The sequence below is a fragment of the Electrona antarctica genome (genome assembly GCF_951216825.1).
Source record: "Electrona antarctica genome assembly, chromosome: 14".
Lineage (NCBI taxonomy): Eukaryota > Metazoa > Chordata > Actinopteri > Myctophiformes > Myctophidae > Electrona > Electrona antarctica.
This window is the reverse complement of record NC_136795.1, coordinates 18758865-18782375: the sequence shown is the minus strand read 5'-3', so window position 1 is coordinate 18782375 and position 23511 is coordinate 18758865. Positions and strand designations below refer to the sequence as shown.

At 38.1% G+C, this 23511-nt stretch overlaps 1 protein-coding gene across 2 annotated transcripts; it reads right to left on the bottom strand.

Annotated features, from left to right (window-relative positions):
* Positions 1-10596: 10596 nt before the first annotated feature.
* On the bottom strand, positions 10597-23454 carry LOC306937004 (ras-related protein Rab-35). Of its 2 annotated transcripts, none has more exons than XM_079520678.1 (7): positions 23134-23454; positions 21352-22412; positions 20208-20258; positions 19676-19799; positions 16552-16676; positions 14823-14947; positions 10597-12068 (listed from the first exon to the last, which is right to left on the bottom strand). In XM_079520678.1, the coding sequence occupies exons 2-7, from the start codon at positions 21404-21406 to the stop codon at positions 11925-11927; spliced, it is 624 nt and encodes a 207-aa protein (XP_079376804.1). In that variant the 5' UTR covers positions 21407-22412; positions 23134-23454; the 3' UTR covers positions 10597-11924. The 2 variants fall into 2 exon arrangements, with proteins under 2 accessions (XP_079376804.1, XP_079376805.1); XM_079520679.1 differs by having other exon boundaries at positions 23310-23454.
* Positions 23455-23511: the final 57 nt, after the last annotated feature.

Genomic DNA, 23511 nt, shown 5'->3' with positions numbered 1-23511 from the left:
TACTGTGGAGACACATGCTGGAACTTTTTACTTTGAAATGTTTTGTAGTTTCTGAGTTATTTAACTTAAACGTCCAATGCATTCTCAATGACAATAGCACAAACTTTGGCATGCTAATAGTCCTACATACTTACACCTAGAACCCCCATTCTAACCTATTTAGGTTCATCTTACGGTGGACATGTTTGCCTGAAAAGGAATCTTTGAAATGTTTCATAGTTTTAGAAATATAGTGCTTTCAAATTTGAGAAATTTACAATGGGGCTCAATGGCAGATATCGGCACGTCAAAAAAGCACTTTCACCTAGAAACTCCATTCACACTTTTTATAATTCAGTTTACTGTGGAGACACATGCTGGAACTTTTTACTTTGAAATGTTTTGTAGTTTCTGAGTTATTTAACTTAAACGTCCAATGCATTCTCAATGGCAATAGCACAAACTTTGGCATGCTAATAGTCCTACATACTTACACCTAGAACCCCCATTCTAACCTATTTAGGTTCCTCTTACGGTGGACATGTTTGCCTGAAAGGGAATCTTTGAAATGTTTCATAGTTTTAGAAATATAGTGCTTTCAAATTTGAGAAATTTACAATGGGGCTCAATGGCAGATATCGGCACGTCAAAAAAGCACTTTCACTTAGAAACTCCATTCACACTTTTTATAATTTAGCTTACTGTGGAGACACATGCTGGAACTTTTTACTTTGAAATGTTTTGTAGTTTCTGAGTTATTTAACTTAAACGTCCAATGCATTCTCAATGACAATAGCACAAACTTTGGCATGCTAATAGTCCTACATACTTACACCTAGAACCCCCATTCTAACCTATTTAGGTTCATCTTACGGTGGACATGTTTGCCTGAAAAGGAATCTTTGAAATGTTTCATAGTTTTAGAAATATAGTGCTTTCAAATTTGAGAAATGTACAATGGGGCTCAATGGCAGATATCGGCATGTCAAAAAAGCACTTTCACCTAGAAACTCCATTCACACTTTTTATAATTCAGCTTACTGTGGAGACACATGCTGGAACTTTTTACTTTGAAATGTTTTGTAGTTTCTGAGTTATTTAACTTAAACGTCCAATGCATTCTCAATGGCAATAGCACAAACTTTGGCATGCTAATAGTCCTACATACTTACACCTAGAAACCCCATTCAAACCTATTTAGGTTCATCTTACGGTGGACATGTTTGCCTGAAAGGGAATCTTTGAAATGTTTCATAGTTTTAGAAATATAGTGCTTTCAAATTTGAGAAATTTACAATGGGGCTCAATGGCAGATATCAGCACGTCAAAAAAGCACTTTCACCTAGAAACTCCATTCACACTTTTTATAATTCAGTTTACTGTGGAGACACATGCTGGAACTTTTTACTTTGAAATGTTTTGTAGTTTCTGAGTTATTTAACTTAAACGTCCAATGCATTCTCAATGACAATAGCACAAACTTTGGCATGCTAATAGTCCTACATACTTACACCTAGAACCCCCATTCTAACCTATTTAGGTTCATCTTACGGTGGACATGTTTGCCTGAAAAGGAATCTTTGAAATGTTTCATAGTTTTAGAAATATAGTGCTTTCAAATTTGAGAAATTTACAATGGGGCTCAATGGCAGATATCGGCACGTCAAAAAAGCACTTTCACCTAGAAATTCCATTCACACTTTTTATAATTCAGCTTACTGTGGAGACACATGCTGGAACTTTTTACTTTGAAATGTTTTGTAGTTTCTGAGTTATTTAACTTAAACGTCCAATGCATTCCCAATGGCAATAGCACAAACTTTGGCATGCTAATAGTCCTACATACTTACACCTAGAAACCCCATTCAAACCTATTTAGGTTCATCTTACGGTGGACATGTTTGCCTGAAAGGGAATCTTTGAAATGTTTCATAGTTTTAGAAATATAGTGCTTTCAAATTTGAGAAATGTACAATGGGGCTCAATGGCAGATATCGGCACGTCAAAAAAGCACTTTCACCTAGAAACTCCATTCACACTTTTTATAATTCAGTTTACTGTGGAGACACATGCTGGAACTTTTTACTTTGAAATGTTTTGTAGTTTCTGAGTTATTTAACTTAAACGTCCAATGCATTCTCAATGGCAATAGCACAAACTTTGGCATGCTAATAGTCCTACATACTTACACCTAGAACCCCCATTCTAACCTATTTAGGTTCCTCTTACGGTGGACATGTTTGCCTGAAAGGGAATCTTTGAAATGTTTCATAGTTTTAGAAATATAGTGCTTTCAAATTTGAGAAATTTACAATGGGGCTCAATGGCCGATATCGGCACGTCAAAAAAGCACTTTCACTTAGAAACTCCATTCACACTTTTTATAATTTAGCTTACTGTGGAGACACATGCTGGAACTTTTTACTTTGAAATGTTTTGTAGTTTCTGAGTTATTTAACTTAAACGTCCAATGCATTCTCAATGACAATAGCACAAACTTTGGCATGCTAATAGTCCTACATACTTACACCTAGAACCCCCATTCTAACCTATTTAGGTTCATCTTACGGTGGACATGTTTGCCTGAAAAGGAATCTTTGAAATGTTTCATAGTTTTAGAAATATAGTGCTTTCAAATTTGAGAAATTTACAATGGGGCTCAATGGCAGATATCGGCACGTCAAAAAAGCACTTTCACCTAGAAACTCCATTCACACTTTTTATAATTCAGCTTACTGTGGAGACACATGCTGGAACTTTTTACTTTGAAATGTTTTGTAGTTTCTGAGTTATTTAACTTAAACGTCCAATGCATTCTCAATGGCAATAGCACAAACTTTGGCATGCTAATAGTCCTAGATACTTACACCTAGAAACCCCATTCAAACCTATTTAGGTTCATCTTACGGTGGACATGTTTGCCTGAAAGGGAATCTTTGAAATGTTTCATAGTTTTAGAAATATAGTGCTTTCAAATTTGAGAAATTTACAATGGGGCTCAATGGCAGATATCGGCACGTCAAAAAAGCACTTTCACTTAGAAACTCCATTCACACTTTTTATAATTTAGCTTACTGTGGAGACACATGCTGGAACTTTTTACTTTGAAATGTTTTGTAGTTTCTGAGTTATTTAACTTAAACGTCCAATGCATTCTCAATGACAATAGCACAAACTTTGGCATGCTAATAGTCCTACATACTTACACCTAGAACCCCCATTCTAACCTATTTAGGTTCATCTTACGGTGGACATGCATGTTTGCCTGAAAAGGAATCTTTGAAATGTTTCATAGTTTTAGAAATATAGTGCTTTCAAATTTGAGAAATTTACAATGGGGCTCAATGGCAGATATCGGCACGTCAAAAAAGCACTTTCACCTAGAAACTCCATTCACACTTTTTATAATTCAGTTTACTGTGGAGACACATGCTGGAACTTTTTACTTTGAAATGTTTTGTAGTTTCTGAGTTATTTAACTTAAACGTCCAATGCATTCTCAATGACAATAGCACAAACTTTGGCATGCTAATAGTCCTACATACTTACACCTAGAACCCCCATTCTAACCTATTTAGGTTCATCTTACGGTGGACATGTTTGCCTGAAAAGGAATCTTTGAAATGTTTCATAGTTTTAGAAATATAGTGCTTTCAAATTTGAGAAATGTACAATGGGGCTCAATGGCAGATATCGGCACGTCAAAAAAGCACTTTCACCTAGAAACTCCATTCACACTTTTTATAATTCAGTTTACTGTGGAGACACATGCTGGAACTTTTTACTTTGAAATGTTTTGTAGTTTCTGAGTTATTTAACTTAAACGTCCAATGCATTCTCAATGGCAATAGCACAAACTTTGGCATGCTAATAGTCCTACATACTTACACCTAGAACCCCCATTCTAACCTATTTAGGTTCATCTTACGGTGGACATGTTTGCCTGAAAGGGAATCTTTGAAATGTTTCATAGTTTTAGAAATATAGTGCTTTCAAATTTGAGAAATTTACAATGGGGCTCAATGGCAGATATCGGCACGTCAAAAAAGCACTTTCACTTAGAAACTCCATTCACACTTTTTATAAGTTAGCTTACTGTGGAGACACATGCTGGAACTTTTTACTTTGAAATGTTTTGTAGTTTCTGAGTTATTTAACTTAAACGTCCAATGCATTCTCAATGGCAATAGCACAAACTTTGGCATGCTAATAGTCCTAGATACTTACACCTAGAAACCCCATTCAAACCTATTTAGGTTCATCTTACGGTGGACATGTTTGCCTGAAAGGGAATCTTTGAAATGTTTCATAGTTTTAGAAATATAGTGCTTTCAAATTTGAGAAATTTACAATGGGGCTCAATGGCAGATATCGGCACGTCAAAAAAGCACTTTCACTTAGAAACTCCATTCACACTTTTTATAATTTAGCTTACTGTGGAGACACATGCTGGAACTTTTTACTTTGAAATGTTTTGTAGTTTCTGAGTTATTTAACTTAAACGTCCAATGCATTCTCAATGACAATAGCACAAACTTTGGCATGCTAATAGTCCTACATACTTACACCTAGAACCCCCATTCTAACCTATTTAGGTTCATCTTACGGTGGACATGTTTGCCTGAAAAGGAATCTTTGAAATGTTTCATAGTTTTAGAAATATAGTGCTTTCAAATTTGAGAAATTTACAATGGGGCTCAATGGCAGATATCGGCACGTCAAAAAAGCACTTTCACCTAGAAACTCCATTCACACTTTTTATAATTCAGTTTACTGTGGAGACACATGCTGGAACTTTTTACTTTGAAATGTTTTGTAGTTTCTGAGTTATTTAACTTAAACGTCCAATGCATTCTCAATGACAATAGCACAAACTTTGGCATGCTAATAGTCCTACATACTTACACCTAGAACCCCCATTCTAACCTATTTAGGTTCATCTTACGGTGGACATGTTTGCCTGAAAAGGAATCTTTGCATTGTTTCATAGTTTTAGAAATATAGTGCTTTCAAATTTGAGAAATTTACAATGGGGCTCAATGGCAGATATCGGCACGTCAAAAAAGCACTTTCACCTAGAAACTCCATTCACACTTTTTATAATTCAGTTTACTGTGGAGACACATGCTGGAACTTTTTACTTTGAAATGTTTTGTAGTTTCTGAGTTATTTAACTTAAACGTCCAATGCATTCTCAATGGCAATAGCACAAACTTTCGCATGCTAATAGTCCTACATACTTACACCTAGAACCCCCATTCTAACCTATTTAGGTTCATCTTACGGTGGACATGTTTGCCTGAAAGGGAATCTTTGAAATGTTTCATAGTTTTAGAAATATAGTGCTTTCAAATTTGAGAAATTTACAATGGGGCTCAATGGCAGATATCGGCACGTCAAAAAAGCACTTTCACTTAGAAACTCCATTCACACTTTTTATAATTTAGCTTACTGTGGAGACACATGCTGGAACTTTTTACTTTGAAATGTTTTGTAGTTTCTGAGTTATTTAACTTAAACGTCCAATGCATTCTCAATGACAATAGCACAAACTTTGGCATGCTAATAGTCCTACATACTTACACCTAGAACCCCCATTCTAACCTATTTAGGTTCATCTTACGGTGGACATGTTTGCCTGAAAAGGAATCTTTGAAATGTTTCATAGTTTTAGAAATATAGTGCTTTCAAATTTGAGAAATTTACAATGGGGCTCAATGGCAGATATCGGCACGTCAAAAAAGCACTTTCACCTAGAAACTCCATTCACACTTTTTATAATTCAGTTTACTGTGGAGACACATGCTGGAACTTTTTACTTTGAAATGTTTTGTAGTTTCTGAGTTATTTAACTTAAACTTCCAATGCATTCTCAATGGCAATAGCACAAACTTTGGCATGCTAATAGTCCTACATACTTACACCTAGAACCCCCATTCTAACCTATTTAGGTTCCTCTTACGGTGGACATGTTTGCCTGAAAGGGAATCTTTGAAATGTTTCATAGTTTTAGAAATATAGTGCTTTCAAATTTGAGAAATTTACAATGGGGCTCAATGGCAGATATCGGCACGTCAAAAAAGCACTTTCACTTAGAAACTCCATTCACACTTTTTATAATTTAGCTTACTGTGGAGACACATGCTGGAACTTTTTACTTTGAAATGTTTTGTAGTTTCTGAGTTATTTAACTTAAACGTCCAATGCATTCTCAATGACAATAGCACAAACTTTGGCATGCTAATAGTCCTACATACTTACACCTAGAACCCCCATTCTAACCTATTTAGGTTCATCTTACGGTGGACATGTTTGCCTGAAAAGGAATCTTTGAAATGTTTCATAGTTTTAGAAATATAGTGCTTTCAAATTTGAGAAATGTACAATGGGGCTCAATGGCAGATATCGGCATGTCAAAAAAGCACTTTCACCTAGAAACTCCATTCACACTTTTTATAATTCAGCTTACTGTGGAGACACATGCTGGAACTTTTTACTTTGAAATGTTTTGTAGTTTCTGAGTTATTTAACTTAAACGTCCAATGCATTCTCAATGGCAATAGCACAAACTTTGGCATGCTAATAGTCCTACATACTTACACCTAGAAACCCCATTCAAACCTATTTAGGTTCATCTTACGGTGGACATGTTTGCCTGAAAGGGAATCTTTGAAATGTTTCATAGTTTTAGAAATATAGTGCTTTCAAATTTGAGAAATTTACAATGGGGCTCAATGGCAGATATCAGCACGTCAAAAAAGCACTTTCACCTAGAAACTCCATTCACACTTTTTATAATTCAGTTTACTGTGGAGACACATGCTGGAACTTTTTACTTTGAAATGTTTTGTAGTTTCTGAGTTATTTAACTTAAACGTCCAATGCATTCTCAATGGCAATAGCACAAACTTTGGCATGCTAATAGTCCTACATACTTACACCTAGAACCCCCATTCTAACCTATTTAGGTTCATCTTACGGTGGACATGTTTGCCTGAAAGGGAATCTTTGAAATGTTTCATAGTTTTAGAAATATAGTGCTTTCAAATTTGAGAAATTTACAATGGGGCTCAATGGCAGATATCGGCACGTCAAAAAAGCACTTTCACTTAGAAACTCCATTCACACTTTTTATAATTTAGCTTACTGTGGAGACACATGCTGGAACTTTTTACTTTGAAATGTTTTGTAGTTTCTGAGTTATTTAACTTAAACGTCCAATGCATTCTCAATGACAATAGCACAAACTTTGGCATGCTAATAGTCCTACATACTTACACCTAGAACCCCCATTCTAACCTATTTAGGTTCATCTTACGGTGGACATGTTTGCCTGAAAAGGAATCTTTGAAATGTTTCATAGTTTTAGAAATATAGTGCTTTCAAATTTGAGAAATTTACAATGGGGCTCAATGGCAGATATCGGCACGTCAAAAAAGCACTTTCACCTAGAAATTCCATTCACACTTTTTATAATTCAGCTTACTGTGGAGACACATGCTGGAACTTTTTACTTTGAAATGTTTTGTAGTTTCTGAGTTATTTAACTTAAACGTCCAATGCATTCCCAATGGCAATAGCACAAACTTTGGCATGCTAATAGTCCTACATACTTACACCTAGAAACCCCATTCAAACCTATTTAGGTTCATCTTACGGTGGACATGTTTGCCTGAAAGGGAATCTTTGAAATGTTTCATAGTTTTAGAAATATAGTGCTTTCAAATTTGAGAAATGTACAATGGGGCTCAATGGCAGATATCGGCACGTCAAAAAAGCACTTTCACCTAGAAACTCCATTCACACTTTTTATAATTCAGTTTACTGTGGAGACACATGCTGGAACTTTTTACTTTGAAATGTTTTGTAGTTTCTGAGTTATTTAACTTAAACGTCCAATGCATTCTCAATGGCAATAGCACAAACTTTGGCATGCTAATAGTCCTACATACTTACACCTAGAACCCCCATTCTAACCTATTTAGGTTCCTCTTACGGTGGACATGTTTGCCTGAAAGGGAATCTTTGAAATGTTTCATAGTTTTAGAAATATAGTGCTTTCAAATTTGAGAAATTTACAATGGGGCTCAATGGCAGATATCGGCACGTCAAAAAAGCACTTTCACTTAGAAACTCCATTCACACTTTTTATAATTTAGCTTACTGTGGAGACACATGCTGGAACTTTTTACTTTGAAATGTTTTGTAGTTTCTGAGTTATTTAACTTAAACGTCCAATGCATTCTCAATGACAATAGCACAAACTTTGGCATGCTAATAGTCCTACATACTTACACCTAGAACCCCCATTCTAACCTATTTAGGTTCATCTTACGGTGGACATGTTTGCCTGAAAAGGAATCTTTGAAATGTTTCATAGTTTTAGAAATATAGTGCTTTCAAATTTGAGAAATTTACAATGGGGCTCAATGGCAGATATCGGCACGTCAAAAAAGCACTTTCACCTAGAAACTCCATTCACACTTTTTATAATTCAGCTTACTGTGGAGACACATGCTGGAACTTTTTACTTTGAAATGTTTTGTAGTTTCTGAGTTATTTAACTTAAACGTCCAATGCATTCTCAATGGCAATAGCACAAACTTTGGCATGCTAATAGTCCTAGATACTTACACCTAGAAACCCCATTCAAACCTATTTAGGTTCATCTTACGGTGGACATGTTTGCCTGAAAGGGAATCTTTGAAATGTTTCATAGTTTTAGAAATATAGTGCTTTCAAATTTGAGAAATTTACAATGGGGCTCAATGGCAGATATTGGCACGTCAAAAAAGCACTTTCACCTAGAAACTCCATTCACACTTTTTATAATTCAGCTTACTGTGGAGACACATGCTGGAACTTTTTACTTTGAAATGTTTTGTATTTTTTTTGGAAATAGCACACATTTTGGCACGCTACTAGTCCTACATACTTACACCTAGACAGTAGAAACCCTATACAAACTTGATGAAAATATTCATCTACTGTGGACATGTTTGCCTGAAAATGAATCTTTGAAATGTTTCATAATTTTAGAAATATACTTTGGATAGACAGTGTTTTAACAGTGAGCCACCATGCTGCTTGGGCCATCCCAATTTTCCTTCTGCGTCTACAACAAACAATGATACAAAAAATGCATATCAAAATATGATGTTACTTTTGTATGGTTTATTGTGCTGTACTGCTGTTGCTTTAGATGTTTGAATGTTTATGGAGCACAATGGAAACAACTTAACAAGTCTGAATTTTTTTGACAATCCACTTGGCTTTTTAATGCACAGCCAGCACAACAGCTCACAGTGTGAAGAATAATGCTCTACCTCTACATGCGTGGCCCATTGTAGATTTAAAAGCAGGTGGGGTTGGCTAAAAGGGCCTTTCTGTGTTTTTAAAAACATTAAAAAGTAGATAGCAGACAACATACTTGCTCTACTTTTTAAAAGGCTTTGCCTCTTCTATTGTTTTTAAATGTGAAGCACCATGAGTTGTAAGAACAGTATTTTGCTCCCCTGTAGTGTATATTGTGGAAGTGACAATAAAAATCACACTTGCATTATGTTGTGCATGATGTGAGGGGCGCTCTTATCATCATACATCACATTCCGTGCTGTGCCAATCAAATCATCACAAATGTGACATTCCGGCCAATCACTTTTGGCATCTTCACCTTTCTGCTCTCACTTTTTATCCTCAATATGTACTTTGCTCAGCCAATCAATTCATCGCTATGGGGTGATCAGCCAAGCAAATCATTGTGTTTGTGTTCACACAAACAAACAAAGCTGGGCAGATGCCTAGCGCCCCTCAAAAACGGATCAAATTCTGATTGGTGGCGCTATAACAGTCCCATGTAAAATGTTTGGGGCAGAGGTTCTGCTCTGGCATCCAGGAGTATGTGTGCAGTTTCGCTGCGATCAAGCCAACGGTGCCGGAGATTAGCTGTACAGACGTACACAACTACACACGGATGGATTGGCTATTTTTGCAAATGTTTTAAGTCAGTGGTTTTCAACCAGTGGTCCTTGAAGGGGTTCAACTTCCATGTGGTCCCCAGCTACAGGAGGTTGGTAACCAAATGGACCCTTATAAATCTTTAACTTGAGTGTAAAATGAAACCAAATGGACCCACAATTTATGCTCTTAAGAGACAAACTATTCTAGGTTTTGGGTCTGAGAGGCTACATCTCATCAAATGGTGGTCCGTGGTTCAAATGCAGAATAAATAATGGGCCTTGATGTAAAAAGGGTTGAAAACCACTGTTAAGTGAAAGTGGGTATGTCGTTTTCAAAATAATGAACCAATGAAAAGTATAAACAAGTGTGATATATTGGACATACAAGGTTACCACCCAACAGCAACAGTATGCAGTATACAAGTTTACAAAATCCAGTGATGAAATGTGATGTAACGTTTTCAAATAATTATTGCAGTGGAGTAAAAGCACAATTTTTGCCTCCGAGATGTAGTAAAGTATTGAAAATCAAAATTGTAAAGTACTTGAGTATAGTACCTTTACACTGACAAATTCAAACTCCTGCATATCGTCACAACACACAGAAGTGGAACTGGGTTATTATGTGTAGGATGTTTAATGTCATATTGAAGAGAGACATGTTTTATTGCTTTGTTTATTTGGAGTCAGACAAGATTGTTTGCTGTTAAACAGTCATTTGCATTAAAAACAACAGACAAGACACTGCCTAGTTACTGTTGAACACGTTTGGGGCTCTTATTGTCATGAGACAAATACCTAGTCCAGGATTATCATCACATTCACAAACACAGAGCACATGGATGATTTAATTAGTATTTAAGAGAACCCTTTAGTAGTGTGTTAGCATCTTCTCTGGGTTACACTTCTAGTGGACATTTGACACTTTTTTTCCCTTTAAAAAAAATGGAACTGACAGCCGACCATACTGTAAAAACATAACTAGCAAAATAAAGTCTGCACATAAACAGTGGTTTTGCTATCCTGCTCCCTCCCTCCCCGTTTGTGCCTTCTCAGTGCAAGGTAAATGCATGTAAAACTTCTGGACTTACACACAGGGTTTGAACCACTTTTTCACTCCAGAGACGACTTGTATTGCTTGGCTAGATAAATTGACACTACATCTGGGACATTTGCAAATTTAAAGTGATAGCATAAGGCACAATTTTCCCTATAGACTTCAGCATTGACTGTTTTCCATTGAGCGTCAACACACTTTAAAGTGCAGCGACCCTTTGTTTTTGAGGTTTTAATTATGTAGTCATCTTGCCATGACGTAACTAAATATTCATGAGTTATCTTCAATAGTTGCTGATAATTGATATTACAAAATGTTCTCATCGACTTATAATGCACAGTGAACCAGGTCGCAGTCACTCTTTTAACACAACAAACACTAAAGTGAGTGTGAAATTGTAAACAGTTTCATTGTGCAATGCAAGTCAGTGGTTACCAACCTTTTCTGGATCAGGGCTCACGTGAAAATCATTGGGCTGCCGTGGTTAAGTGGTCAGATGGGTTAATTTTGAGAGCATGGTTATTTTAACGATTTCATCGATTGTGTTACGGCTTGTATCAATGGAACTAGCATAGTATACTTTATGTTCCCATGTATTACAATGTAAATGTATGTAATTAGTATTCCTTTTTATTTATTATTTTTGGGGGGGAAATCAATTTCTAACAGAGCAACTATAGAAGATATTTCAACAATATCTGGAGTTACATCAAGGCAAGCTAACTTCAATACACAACCCAAACCTCTACCAAAGTGTCATCTTGCTTTAAGGCCCATTTAAAAAAAACAGCTTGAAAAAATAAGAAAGGAGATTTCTACAAGCTCACACAACTCGTCGTGACAAGACGCACTGTGGGCTTGTAGATCAGCTATTTATGAAAGTTTTAGCCTATAACAATAAGTGGTTAAGCGGTAGCATCCAGTAGATCTCAGCAACATTTCTTCCCTCTTTTCCTCCGGTGGTCTCTCTGGGCGTTGATGTGCACTGTGTCATCTCTCTCACGCTCTCTCTCCGCACGGTTCTGGCTCTGCTTCTTGTACCGGAGGACCATGTGAGTGAAGGCCATGAACATCTGAGACGTAGAGAGGAGGAAGAGGGATGACAAATCCCTTTTTAAATGCCATTTTATATTTATAAATAATTAATTTAGTAGTTAAAAAGGTAGGGCAAGTGATATTATATAGTTACAATAAGTGTTAAATGGCTCTATATTCTGATAGTACTCATTGCTATCGAGTTGTTATTCAGTAACACGAGTCGCCATGTCTCTCCAGCTCTTTAAACAGAAAGCATTTTCAGGTCAGGATACCAATTTTATCCAAATCAGGATAGAGAACGCACACAGGATACAGATTAAACAACTGAAGTTGAAGTGATGACACAAAGAAATGAGCAAACAAATTTGGAACTGGAACACTATACAATTGAAGCCAATAAATGGGTACTCTCTCCTGATCAAACCCTCCTTTTTGCCTACAAAGCACTGAACCCTCCTACATCGCCGACCTCCTATCATATCCCCCATATCCCGCCATTAAGACCCTCCTAGCAATTCCAGCGACAAAGAAGAGGCTCAGGGGTGACCGTGCCTTTGCTGTTGCCAGACTCAAAACATTTTTATATTCACAAGTAGGGCTGTGAATCGTGTCCACGTTTCGATTCGATTCCGATTCTTGGGGTCACGATTCGATTCAACTCAATCCAAAAACAATTTAAAAAAAATTCAAAAGCATTTTTTTCCCAGATTCAAAACGATTCTCTATTCAAAATGATTCTCAATTCAATACATAGGATTTCATAACAATCTACTCCAGCCACCTGAAGTGACTATACTACAGTAACTTGAAAATGACTGAAGACATGTTGTTTACTGTGATTAGGGTAAGCTTACATTTCATATCACAAACACCATGTAGTGAAAACTCCTGTAACTGTAACAAAAAAAATCGATTTCTGGAAATTATGAATTGATTTTTAATCATAACGGGAATCGATTTTTTTAACACCCCTATTCACAAGCCTTTCAATCCCCCTGATGCTCTTGCACTTTAATACATAGGATATGTTTGCCTTGTTGCTTTTAAACTGCTCTTAAAGTTGTTCTTTTCTACTGTACCATAACTGCATAACTATGCATTGTTTTTATTGTTTTATTTTACACTGGTGTATTGTATTGTTTTCTCTGACCTGTGAAGCACTTTGGTATGATGAGTCGTTTTTAAATGTGCTATACATTACAAATACATTTGATTGGCTGGAATTGTGCAACCCACCTGAAATACCCACTCTATAGTTCTGATTTCTATCAGAATATAGTGCTTTAACTTTTTAACACAAATCTTTAACCAAGAAATATCACTTACCTACAATCCATGATTCATTTAAATGAATAAATTATATTTTAAACAATCTGTATGGTAGAGTATGTTATAACTAGCACATCTGCAGTGGTTGGAGGTGGTCTCTCTACTCTTCCATTGAGAAATTTAGACCCTGGTGTCGGGTAGGACAGCAACTGATTGTCAACAAAGTCATTTGAACTTTGAAGCCGATTGGTCACTAGATGTGCCACCATCTTTATTGTAGGTTGGACATCGTTGCAATTGCCTCTCTCCATCGGGAGAGGTGGACAACAAACATGAAACTTATGGATTGTAGCTTTACAAGTGGACTGAGAAGATTAATTACAGTTAAGACCCATTGCTGTGATGACTGTTAAACTGCAGCAAATTTGACATGTGACAGTTCTATTACACCAGTTAAAATCCCAATTACACACACAATTACATGCGACCAAAACAGACCGAGATTAATGGTCACATGTATTACATGTGACCATTAATGACTCATACTAACATTTTTGTGGAGAAAATAAAGAATGCAAACGTTGTTTGTGCTCAAGTCGTATGACATGTTTTGATTGGTTCTCATATTGCAATCCGCAATGGCTTTAACCTGTAATCAATTAGCTACAGGGGCGGCAGTGGCTCAGGGGTAGAGTGACCGGATGGAAATCACAAGGTTCCCAGTTCGAACCCAGGCTCCCCAGAGTTAGTGTCCAAGTGCCCTTGAGCAAGACACTGAACCCCTAATTCCTCCTGATGTGCAGGTTAGTGCCTTGCATGGTTTCCTCCTACATCGGTGTGTGAATGTGTGTGTGAATGTAATGCACAATCTCTGTAAAGTGCCTTGGATAAAGGCCCTATATAAATGCACCATTTACCTCCTCCAGACCAGCAAACTGGTTTCGTGAGGGGCGGCATGCAGATTGTGATTTGTTGGATTCAAAATGTGGATAACCAGCAACTATAAATGATATGGGTACCTAAGGTATGAGGGCACAGCCTTCATTATTATTTGTCTACATTTATTTTGCAGAAACAATTCAATCTAAATGCCTAGATAGATAATTAGTTCTCAGCTCACCATTTCAAACCATTGTTTGAATACTTTAGAATTAGAATATTAACTAAGTTGTAAATATAAACGGGATGCATGATGAAGTCAGTCCCGTTCATGACCTTTGCTACATGTCTCTCCCCTTCTCTCTCTCCCTCTTTCCTGTCATTCTTCACTTGTACTATCAATAAAAGCAGAAAAGCCAAAAACAAGTCTTAAAAAAAATGTAATGTAATAAATGTATCGTCTTTAAACTTGTTCCAACTCAAGTGGATGGCAGAGTCCACACCACAACTACGACAGTGGGGAGCCACTGAGCCATATCATTGGGATACAGGGCTTCATGTCATGCAACATAAGCACTTTATGTGGAAAATAGAATTTTTTGCTTTACCCCCCCACCCCCTCTCCTCCCTCCCAAGCTCACCTCTTCTACATTGACATTCTCTTTGGCGCTGGTCTCGAACACACGCACTCCCACGGAGTCGCCGAACCGCTGTGCATCCTGGGAGTCCACCTGCTTCCTGGTGGGGTCGTCATTCTTGTTGCCCACTGAAGGGAGACATCAAAGGTGGTACAGGAGACATTTTATTTCTCACCGCCATTATATGTAAACTCACTAGACAAACGACCAGAAAGGGCTCCCAAAAGGAAATAATGAAGGCATTGAGAGCTTGTACAAAGGCTATTTTGGCTATTCGGCGTAGGATATTAAGTATGTATGGCTTAGGTAGGTGGTTAAAGGAGAATTCAATGCAATTCATTGAGGGCTTATGGCTCATTGAGGGCTTATGGTAGGGGAAATAGCCAATAAGTAGCTTTTGCACAAAATAACACCTGGACCTCTTTGGTGGGGACGTACGGTAACAACTACAAAGAAAGGTAAGAAAGCCATTTAGTATGGAATTCTCCTTTAAAGCATGTAAAGGCTCCAGGACTATAAATATGAGTCCAAAAGAGCAGTGTCTAATGTATACAAGGGCCTGGTATCAGCCAGGACTAACTCCAGAGTACATTAAAACAAAATGGGGAAAAAGAGTTGGAGATTACAATCACTATTGATGAATGGGAAAATATGTGTAAAACATAATGTACGTCCACCAACGCAAGAATGTGGAAGAATCTAGTTAAAATTAAATCAAGGCAACTAAAAAAAAAAGCATGTAAAGGCAAAGAAGCCAAGAATGGCTTATTCATACTGTAATTAATAGGACAGCAATTAACCACTTCCAACCTGGAGTCCAGAGTTTGGGCATGGCATAATAGGCAGACATTTACAAAATGTTTTCAAAACGAAAATGGCTGATCTACAAAGATTATAAATATGACAAAAGAAGGAAATTACGCAAGGTGTAAATAACAAAGAATCAGATAACCAGGGAAGGGAATTAAAGTAATTGCATTAATGTCCTACAAGCATTTAGCTGCATCAAACAAGATATACAAGTTTCTCTAGTGTTGAACCAACAAATCAGTCCAACTCTTTGCTGCCTGCTACAAACTGTATTGGAGGAAATTATAGAGACACACATGTGCTTCAGTCAGCTACTTCTAATCCCTGGTGATCTCACAAAATGGACATAGAGCTCAGTAAATAAATAAACTGTAAATCCTTGGTAACGTCCAAGGACTAATCCAGACGAAGGTTTTAAATATTTAATATGCAAATACAACCAGTGTTTCAATGCTGCTGCATTTTCTGAGTCAGTTGTTGTAGGTAGTGGTACTGTCCCCAGAGTCCAAACTAAATGCTGAGGAGGAGCGTTCAGCACTTATGCACCACATATCTGGAGCACACTACCAGAATACTGCAGTTCTGCTACAACTCTCAGTACTTCAAAGCTCACCACTGCACTTTTGCACATGTATTGTACTGTGACTTTATACCCATAATTTAATGAGCTTTATTTCGCCTTATTCTTATTTTCTATTCTCTTAACTGTTAAGCACTTTGAATTGCCTTGTTGTTGAAATGTGCTTGACCAACCGACTCTTTCAGATACCTTTGCAGATAAAATATTCAAAAGAAGATCGGTGTGATCCAGTGTCTATCCCGGGCTTAGTAACTTCAAGTTACCCAGAGTGCATTTCCTGATCTGTGTCGGAGGGAACAATTGCAATAGCAAAATCCCAAAGAAAAACAAACAGAAACTCACCCAAGATCTTGCAGACGGTGTCGCAGTTTTGAGAGATTTCATTCAGCCATCTCTTAACATTCACAAATGACTCTGGGTTGGTCACATCGTAAACTATAATGACACCATGTGTGTTTCTGTAATACCTGTGGACGAGAAGAGAAACAGTTGTGACATTTATGCAACATTGGGTGGGGGGCTAAACATGTGTCATGAAATGTTTTGACAGGGTCACAGAATCAAGAGTATGTGCTTTTATATACTGGGTCGTTATTCATGATTAAAATTCACGGTTCAATTTTATTATTCTTTTTTGTTTAATGATCAGTCTGTGCTGGGCATTTTCAAACCACAAGGCCAAGCAGAGGTTATTCACTTTCATTAACCCAACTTCTTTCAAAGAAAGGAAGTAGGGTTATAGTTACAAAAAAAACACCTAACACTTGTCTAAACATTTTGACTTGGCTTCACTAACCCTAAACATGGCCGCAAGGATTAACTCTGTTAAAATGAACACTCTACCTAAGTTCTCCTACTTATTTCAGTGCATACCAATTTTTCTCCCACAGACGTTCTTTAAAAAAATTGATAGCTTAATACTGGATTTTATTTGGAATAAAAAAAAATAGACTACGTAAGGATTTTCCAAACCATTGGGAGGAATGGCCTTGCCAAATTATAGATTCTACTATTGGGCTGCGAATATCAGTATGCTACAACTCTGGCTATATCCAGGAGCACTTAGCCCTCCTCCAGTGGTTAGAGATGGAGACATTTTCCTCAAGGCCTGTATCTCTGGCTACTCGGGTACATTGCCCTCCCAATTGCAACTCCTCCTTGTACACAAATAATATAATTGTTAAATCTTCTTTACAAATTTGGAATCAGTTTAAACGACGGGAATCAAACAATTAAAAGATTTATACATTAATAACGATTTTGGCTTGTTCCAAGAGCTTTCAAATTTGTTCGATCTCCCCAGACAAAATTTCTTTCGCTATCTACAAATCTGGAGTTTTGCGCGTAACAGGTTTCCCCAATTCCCTGACAAACCCGAAAAAAGCCCCATAGATAACTTTCTGGTTCAGGCACCGGTGAGAAAAGGTATAATTTCATATTTTTATAACCTAATGCAGTCTCTATCCTCTGTATCTACGAATAGTGTGAAGGAGCGTTGGGTGGAGGATTTGGAGATGGAAATCTCAGACACTCTTTGGCAAGATATTCTTAGTCGTGTTCACACTTCATCAGCTAGTGCTAGACATGGCCTACTCCAGTGTAAAGTCATACATCGGACCTTATAGCCTTTGTAACACTACTGGCAAGACGCGGCTAATACTGGAAATCACCCATCCCACCCTCCCATACACAATGGCTGAGAGATATTTTTAATAATCTGCAGCTTGAAAGGATTAGATACATAATGAGGGGCTCTGTCGCAAAATTCCACACAGTATGGGACCCTTTCCTTGCCTATGCAGAGGGAATCACTTTCCCGGTCATCCCTGAATGACTCCCCCTCCTACCTTCTGGTACTATGGGCCCAAGTGCTAAAACTATAATCTACATTAATTGGACGTCAAGTGGTGAGGTTACGGTGTGACCAAAATGGCATGGTGTGTGTGTGTGTGTGAATCCGTTATGTTTTTTTGTTGGTTTGTTTTTTGTTTTTTCGTTATCTGTTTTGTTTGTTGCCTGGCGTTCCCTCTTTTCCCCCTCTCCCACCGTGTTATGTTATGTTGAAGAAAAACTAAATATAAAAATAAAAATAAACACACACACACACACTCACTCCGGTAGATTCCTGTAGAATGACCCATTTGGAAACTTCCCTAATATTCCATGACATCATGACAGTCTGCTGTCTGGAATGTGTCTCTCATAATTCCATGATATCCCATGATCAGTACAAATGCTGGAAATTGGTGTTGACCGTCTGTTTCTTTGTATTTTATCATTGGGTTTTGAACTCAAACTCAAAGCATGACTCAAATGTCATGAAGCAATAAAGGATTACTTGCCGTCTGATGACAGAATATAAATAAAATGTTCCAGTCTCTGAGAGAAGTCACGGGTGTTTAGGTACAGATTATGTGATGTGTTACAGAATGTTTAATTTATGACATGAGAATTAATGTAACGTACTGCCACACATTCTCTACAGTCGTGTTTTCAACCAGTGGTTTGGGACTCAAAATTGGCCTACCAGATGTTGTATGTATATATGGATGAACTGGCTCTGGAATAGGGTGCTATAGATTCTATAGTATAGAATATACGGACTGGCTCTTTATTCATGGTCAAAATATGGGTCAAACCAGATGAGGAAAAGTGGCAAAGTTAATTTAAAAAAAAGACCACACCGCAATGCCCAATTTCTTCATGCCACGATAGACTGGTAACATCCATGAGATGGATGCATTGAATTACTTATGGCATGTGCCATCAGTTAACTTTCATCCTAAGGTAATAAATAGGCTTCTAATTTTTGAATTCCATGTAATTATATGTAATTTCATGTACCTGGACTATTGCAATGTGTACTTCCCTGGCCCTGTAAAGCCAATATATAATTTAGATTATATTAAATTCAGGGCTGTCAAAATAACTGAGTTAACAGAGTTAATTCATTTGTAATTTAGTAATTCTGATCTTCCTACAGTATGTGCAATAATGCACTTTGGTTTAGATCTTTCATTCCTCCCAAACCTTTGTTTGAAGAAATGGAATTCACTACAAATGCACTTTACCACAGCGAATTGAGCCCCAACATTTGTGGAAAAGCTGCAATCACTACAATTATGATGCTACATGTAATGACACACATTGACTGTGTATGACAGTTCCAAAATAGTTACATTTTGTCTGCAAATCACAGCCTTTGTAGAGTCTTAATATACATGCATAAACATCTATAATTAGAGTGCAGAAGAAAACTGTGCTCCTGAGGTACCGTATTGTCCCGAATATAAGTCGACTCTGATTATAAGACGACCCCCATTTTTCAAGACTCATTTGTGGAAAAATAACATTGAATGTCAAATAGTCTAGTGAGTCCTCGATTATAATACGACCCCGTTTTTTAGGATATTTCCATTGGAAAAAACGTAATCTTATATCCAGGCCAAAAGGGTATTAACATTACGTGGATGTGATGGTTCGGAATCTCTCTTGACCCGCCGTGTCCCAGATTTGCAGTTTGACACGCTCCCCGTCGATGTCCACCGTGCGGATCTTGAAGTCCACACCAATGGTAGTGATGTAGCTGCCTGAGAGAGATCAGAGCGAAGCATTAGAAACATCAAAACAAACAAAAAAAAGCACAAAGTTAACCCCATGAACCCTATCATCCCTATTCTGGGCATGTTGTAATAGGCGAACATTCAGTGAAAATAGGCAAATACATTAACAGCTGTAGAATGAAAATGGTTAAACCGTTTTGTGATGAAGGTAGAGATTGAGCCATGCCATAATCGTTTTAGGGTGGTACAGACTTGGAGACCATTTGGACAATATGAATTATGGATGGATGGATGGATTTTATTTTGTCATTGGACAGTGTACAACGAAATTAATTTTAAGATTACTGTGTAGACATTTTACTGATATGAGTGAAATAACTTATACTCACTCTTCCCCTGTTTTCAGATTGAGACAATGGTGAAACAATAACTCACCAGAGAAGGAGTTATCTGCAAAGCGTAGGAGGAGACTGCTTTTCCCTACATCTGCAACAGGGAGGACAGAGAGCACAATTAACAACATCTAAGTCTAACAACAATTAATAAGCAATAGATTGCTAGATCAATAGCTCGGTTACAGCAAAACCCCAGAAGTCTACAGTAAATCTTCCAAAAGGGCCTATGAATGCCTGAACTTAGTATACAGTAGTACAGTAGTACGATAGCGACAGAATACATTTGAAAAAAATCTAAACCTCTAGATTTTTAAGATAAATCTCAAGATTTAAGTATATACTTTGCTGACCGAGGTGTCACTGCCTAGGGGTCTGTATTCTGTACTTGGGCCCTCCTTTTTTGCTCTACGATACTCTACCCGAATGATCACCACTAGGGTTTAAGCAGTTCAATTGTCTATGTAACATTGGTCACATTTCAAGATCGTTCCCATTTCATGTGCATACTTTCATTACAATTATCCAACAACGTATTTAGCTGATTGGTTGAATACTAGAGCTGAATGTGGGGAACATTTTACATTGTGATATTTTAGTTTTTTTTCCCCCTATATTGCAGGAGTTACGTAATGACACCAAATATAAGCAGATTTAAACTCCAGGCATATTTAAACTCCAATAGCTTCATCTTGAAAGAAAGAATGTGTCATTCATTTAATTCTAGCAATAATTAGGATTATTTTAGAGAAGAAAATAATGAGTTGTTTAATACGTTGGTAGTCTAGTCGACTGAACCCAGAATGGGCGTGCAAGACCAGTTAGTCATTATTGCCATCAGATGATTGTACTATTATTTTACTGTTTACTGTTTAGTCATGAAAACTGTGAAACTTGCTAGTTTGTGCTGCTTTGTGCTGCTTTGTTGGATACCAAGGTTTATGATCAGCAGGACATTACAAAAAGCCAGAGATAATAAAAAAATGAAACTCCAGTGGAACTCAATGAGTAGCATGTCCAAAAACAACTCAAAAACAGGAAAGATCACATCCTTGAGGAGAATAGACTAGCAATGAATGTGAATGAAGATTTGACTGCTTGGCCTACTTGTAGCAGGCTTTGACATAAGATAAATCGTGGAATTTGTTCTTTGCATGTAAATAAAGGACAAGTCAAAATGCACTAACTGGAGTCTCCAATGATGAGCAATTTGAAAAGATGATTGTAGTCCTTCCCCGCCATGTTACTGCTGTTAATGTGGACAGTCTCCTAGTTCCCCACCAATTCCCAGTAAACACAGATAGTTCCACAGTCAGGAGGTAATGGTGCAATGTCCCCAGAAAACTTCACTCTCTTCCCCAAATGCTAACACATCATTGTAGTGTTACTTTTCCAGAAAAGGATTTCCCTATACAGTCATTTCCAGTTGATTTCCAAAATTTTAAGAGATTCTGTGCAGTTTTAAATGTTCACATCATATATGTTTTGTTTTCCACGTGCAACCGCAGCCAGTGAAGGTGGATCGCTTTATATACTTGACATGTGTGATTCATGCTAAGGCAAGTAAGGTGACGGTCCCCGTGATTCCACCTTAGTTCCAGTTTCCAATCCAACATTCCAGTTGGGGAATCCCAGCTCACCACATCCAAATGTTAATACTCCTCAAATGAATTCACAGTTTTGTTGCCATCAACCCAGTGTGTGCACTCTCTTCCCCGCCTCGTCCTTGGGCTGCAGTCAGCTTCACACTATCAATGGCAAGCCTGGAGCACTTTGGTAGAGTATACAATTCCAAGAGGTCTGTCCCTACTGCTTTGCAGTGGCTGAACTTAGATGTCCTTCACATAGGCCGTTGTTGCCCTGAACCGTTGAAAGTTGTGCATATGTATTTCTAACTGTATTTGTTGCTTGACATCGTGACAGCAACACGAAAAAATAGACACATGTGTGGATGCATGGACAACTTGCAGATCAATCAAGTTGCTGCAAGCCAATCCTCAACTTGGTCCCTCATTTGTGATCTTGTGTTATTTGTTAGACAGGAGGTCTCTGGGACAAAGAGCAGAAACTAGGATGCTGTCCCCTCTGACGTTATGTAGTGGTTATATCCGATGCCTCAAGTAATAATTCCTTAATTTCACTTCCTCTCCTCAGACAGACGAGCAAAGCGACATCTGCTCCTCCCCGTCTCATTCTACGAACAGGTTGTCCAGCTTCCTCTGCATGTTCGCCTCCAGGTTTAAGAAGACTGAGGAAAGGAAAAGAGGATCATCAGGGTTTCGCCATCAACTCTGAGGTTCAAAAAATCGCAGTCAAATTTCCATTGTAGTATATAATTCTCCATCCCAGATGACCTTATCGCTGTGCCCCTCCCTCTCCTGCGTTGCCACAACCAGCAGCTTTGTGTCACTAAATATAACTTCCCCATCCTGCTTTTACCCACCCTGCATGCATGCTGCCATGCATACACCCTTCTCTCTCCCCATCATCATTAAATACGCCCAAAAAACCAACACCACCCACATATACAGTGCTTACTGCTTGGGCTCATTCACCCCCCTCTTGTGGAAGGTAACAGACAAAAAGTCACCCTGGAAGATGAGACAGGGAGGGAACCTTAGCGGACAGAGAAACACTTAAACAACTTTAACACAGTCGCACGGTGATGTCGCTTGCCGACAAGAACACATCTACAAATTGTATCGCTGATGTTAGGTTGTAGATCTGTTTTAGTCGACAAGCGACAACATCGCACTATGGCGTTATACATTGGGATTTCAGTGACTTTTAGCTAGCGCCTGTGCTAGCAGACTAATCGTTAAAGTTCAGCAGTTGTATAGTTTAATATGCTAACTAACGTTACCCACCCACTCCATTCTCAGTCAACAGAGCACACCTAGCTAGCTGGCGACATCATCATAGTCAACAATGCTAGCAAGAAGAAAACTTCTCCATAACTTTCAACGAACCAGTCTCAAGTCAGCCCCCGTCGGTCCCATGCTGCTGCTCAGTCTGTCGGCGGCTCTAAAAGCAGGAGTGGTGCCGCTCATGTCCCCCAGTGCCGTCCCGAAAACACTCTCGAACCCCGAGCCCGGTGGTGCTGGAGGAGGAAGGAATGGTGTTTTGTTTTTCGACCACACCTCACCTGACCTGACGACGCTAAAGCAGCAGCCGAGCAGCGATGTTGCTTTGCTGCTGATGAAATGACTCAACATCAGCCCTGTGAGCTCACTGCCGTTTGCTGTTGCGACAAAACCGATCACTTATCCAATTGTGTGACCCCCACGGAAGTCGCTGCTGCTGTGCTGAGCAGCTTACCTGCCCTGCCGGATCTGCAAAGTAAAACG

Bases quoted from the DNA above. Each gene is read 5' to 3' on its own strand.
- LOC306937004 (XM_079520678.1), bottom strand. From the start codon at position 21,406: ATGGCGGGGAAGGACTACAATCATCTTTTCAAATTGCTCATCATTGGA. The intron at 16,677-19,675 runs GTAATGTTAATA...TCTCGTCCACAG, and splicing joins TTCCGAACCATCACATCCAC to GTATTACAGAAACACACATG. The intron at 12,069-14,822 runs GTGAGCTTGGGA...TCTACGTCTCAG, and splicing joins AGAATGTCAATGTAGAAGAG to ATGTTCATGGCCTTCACTCA.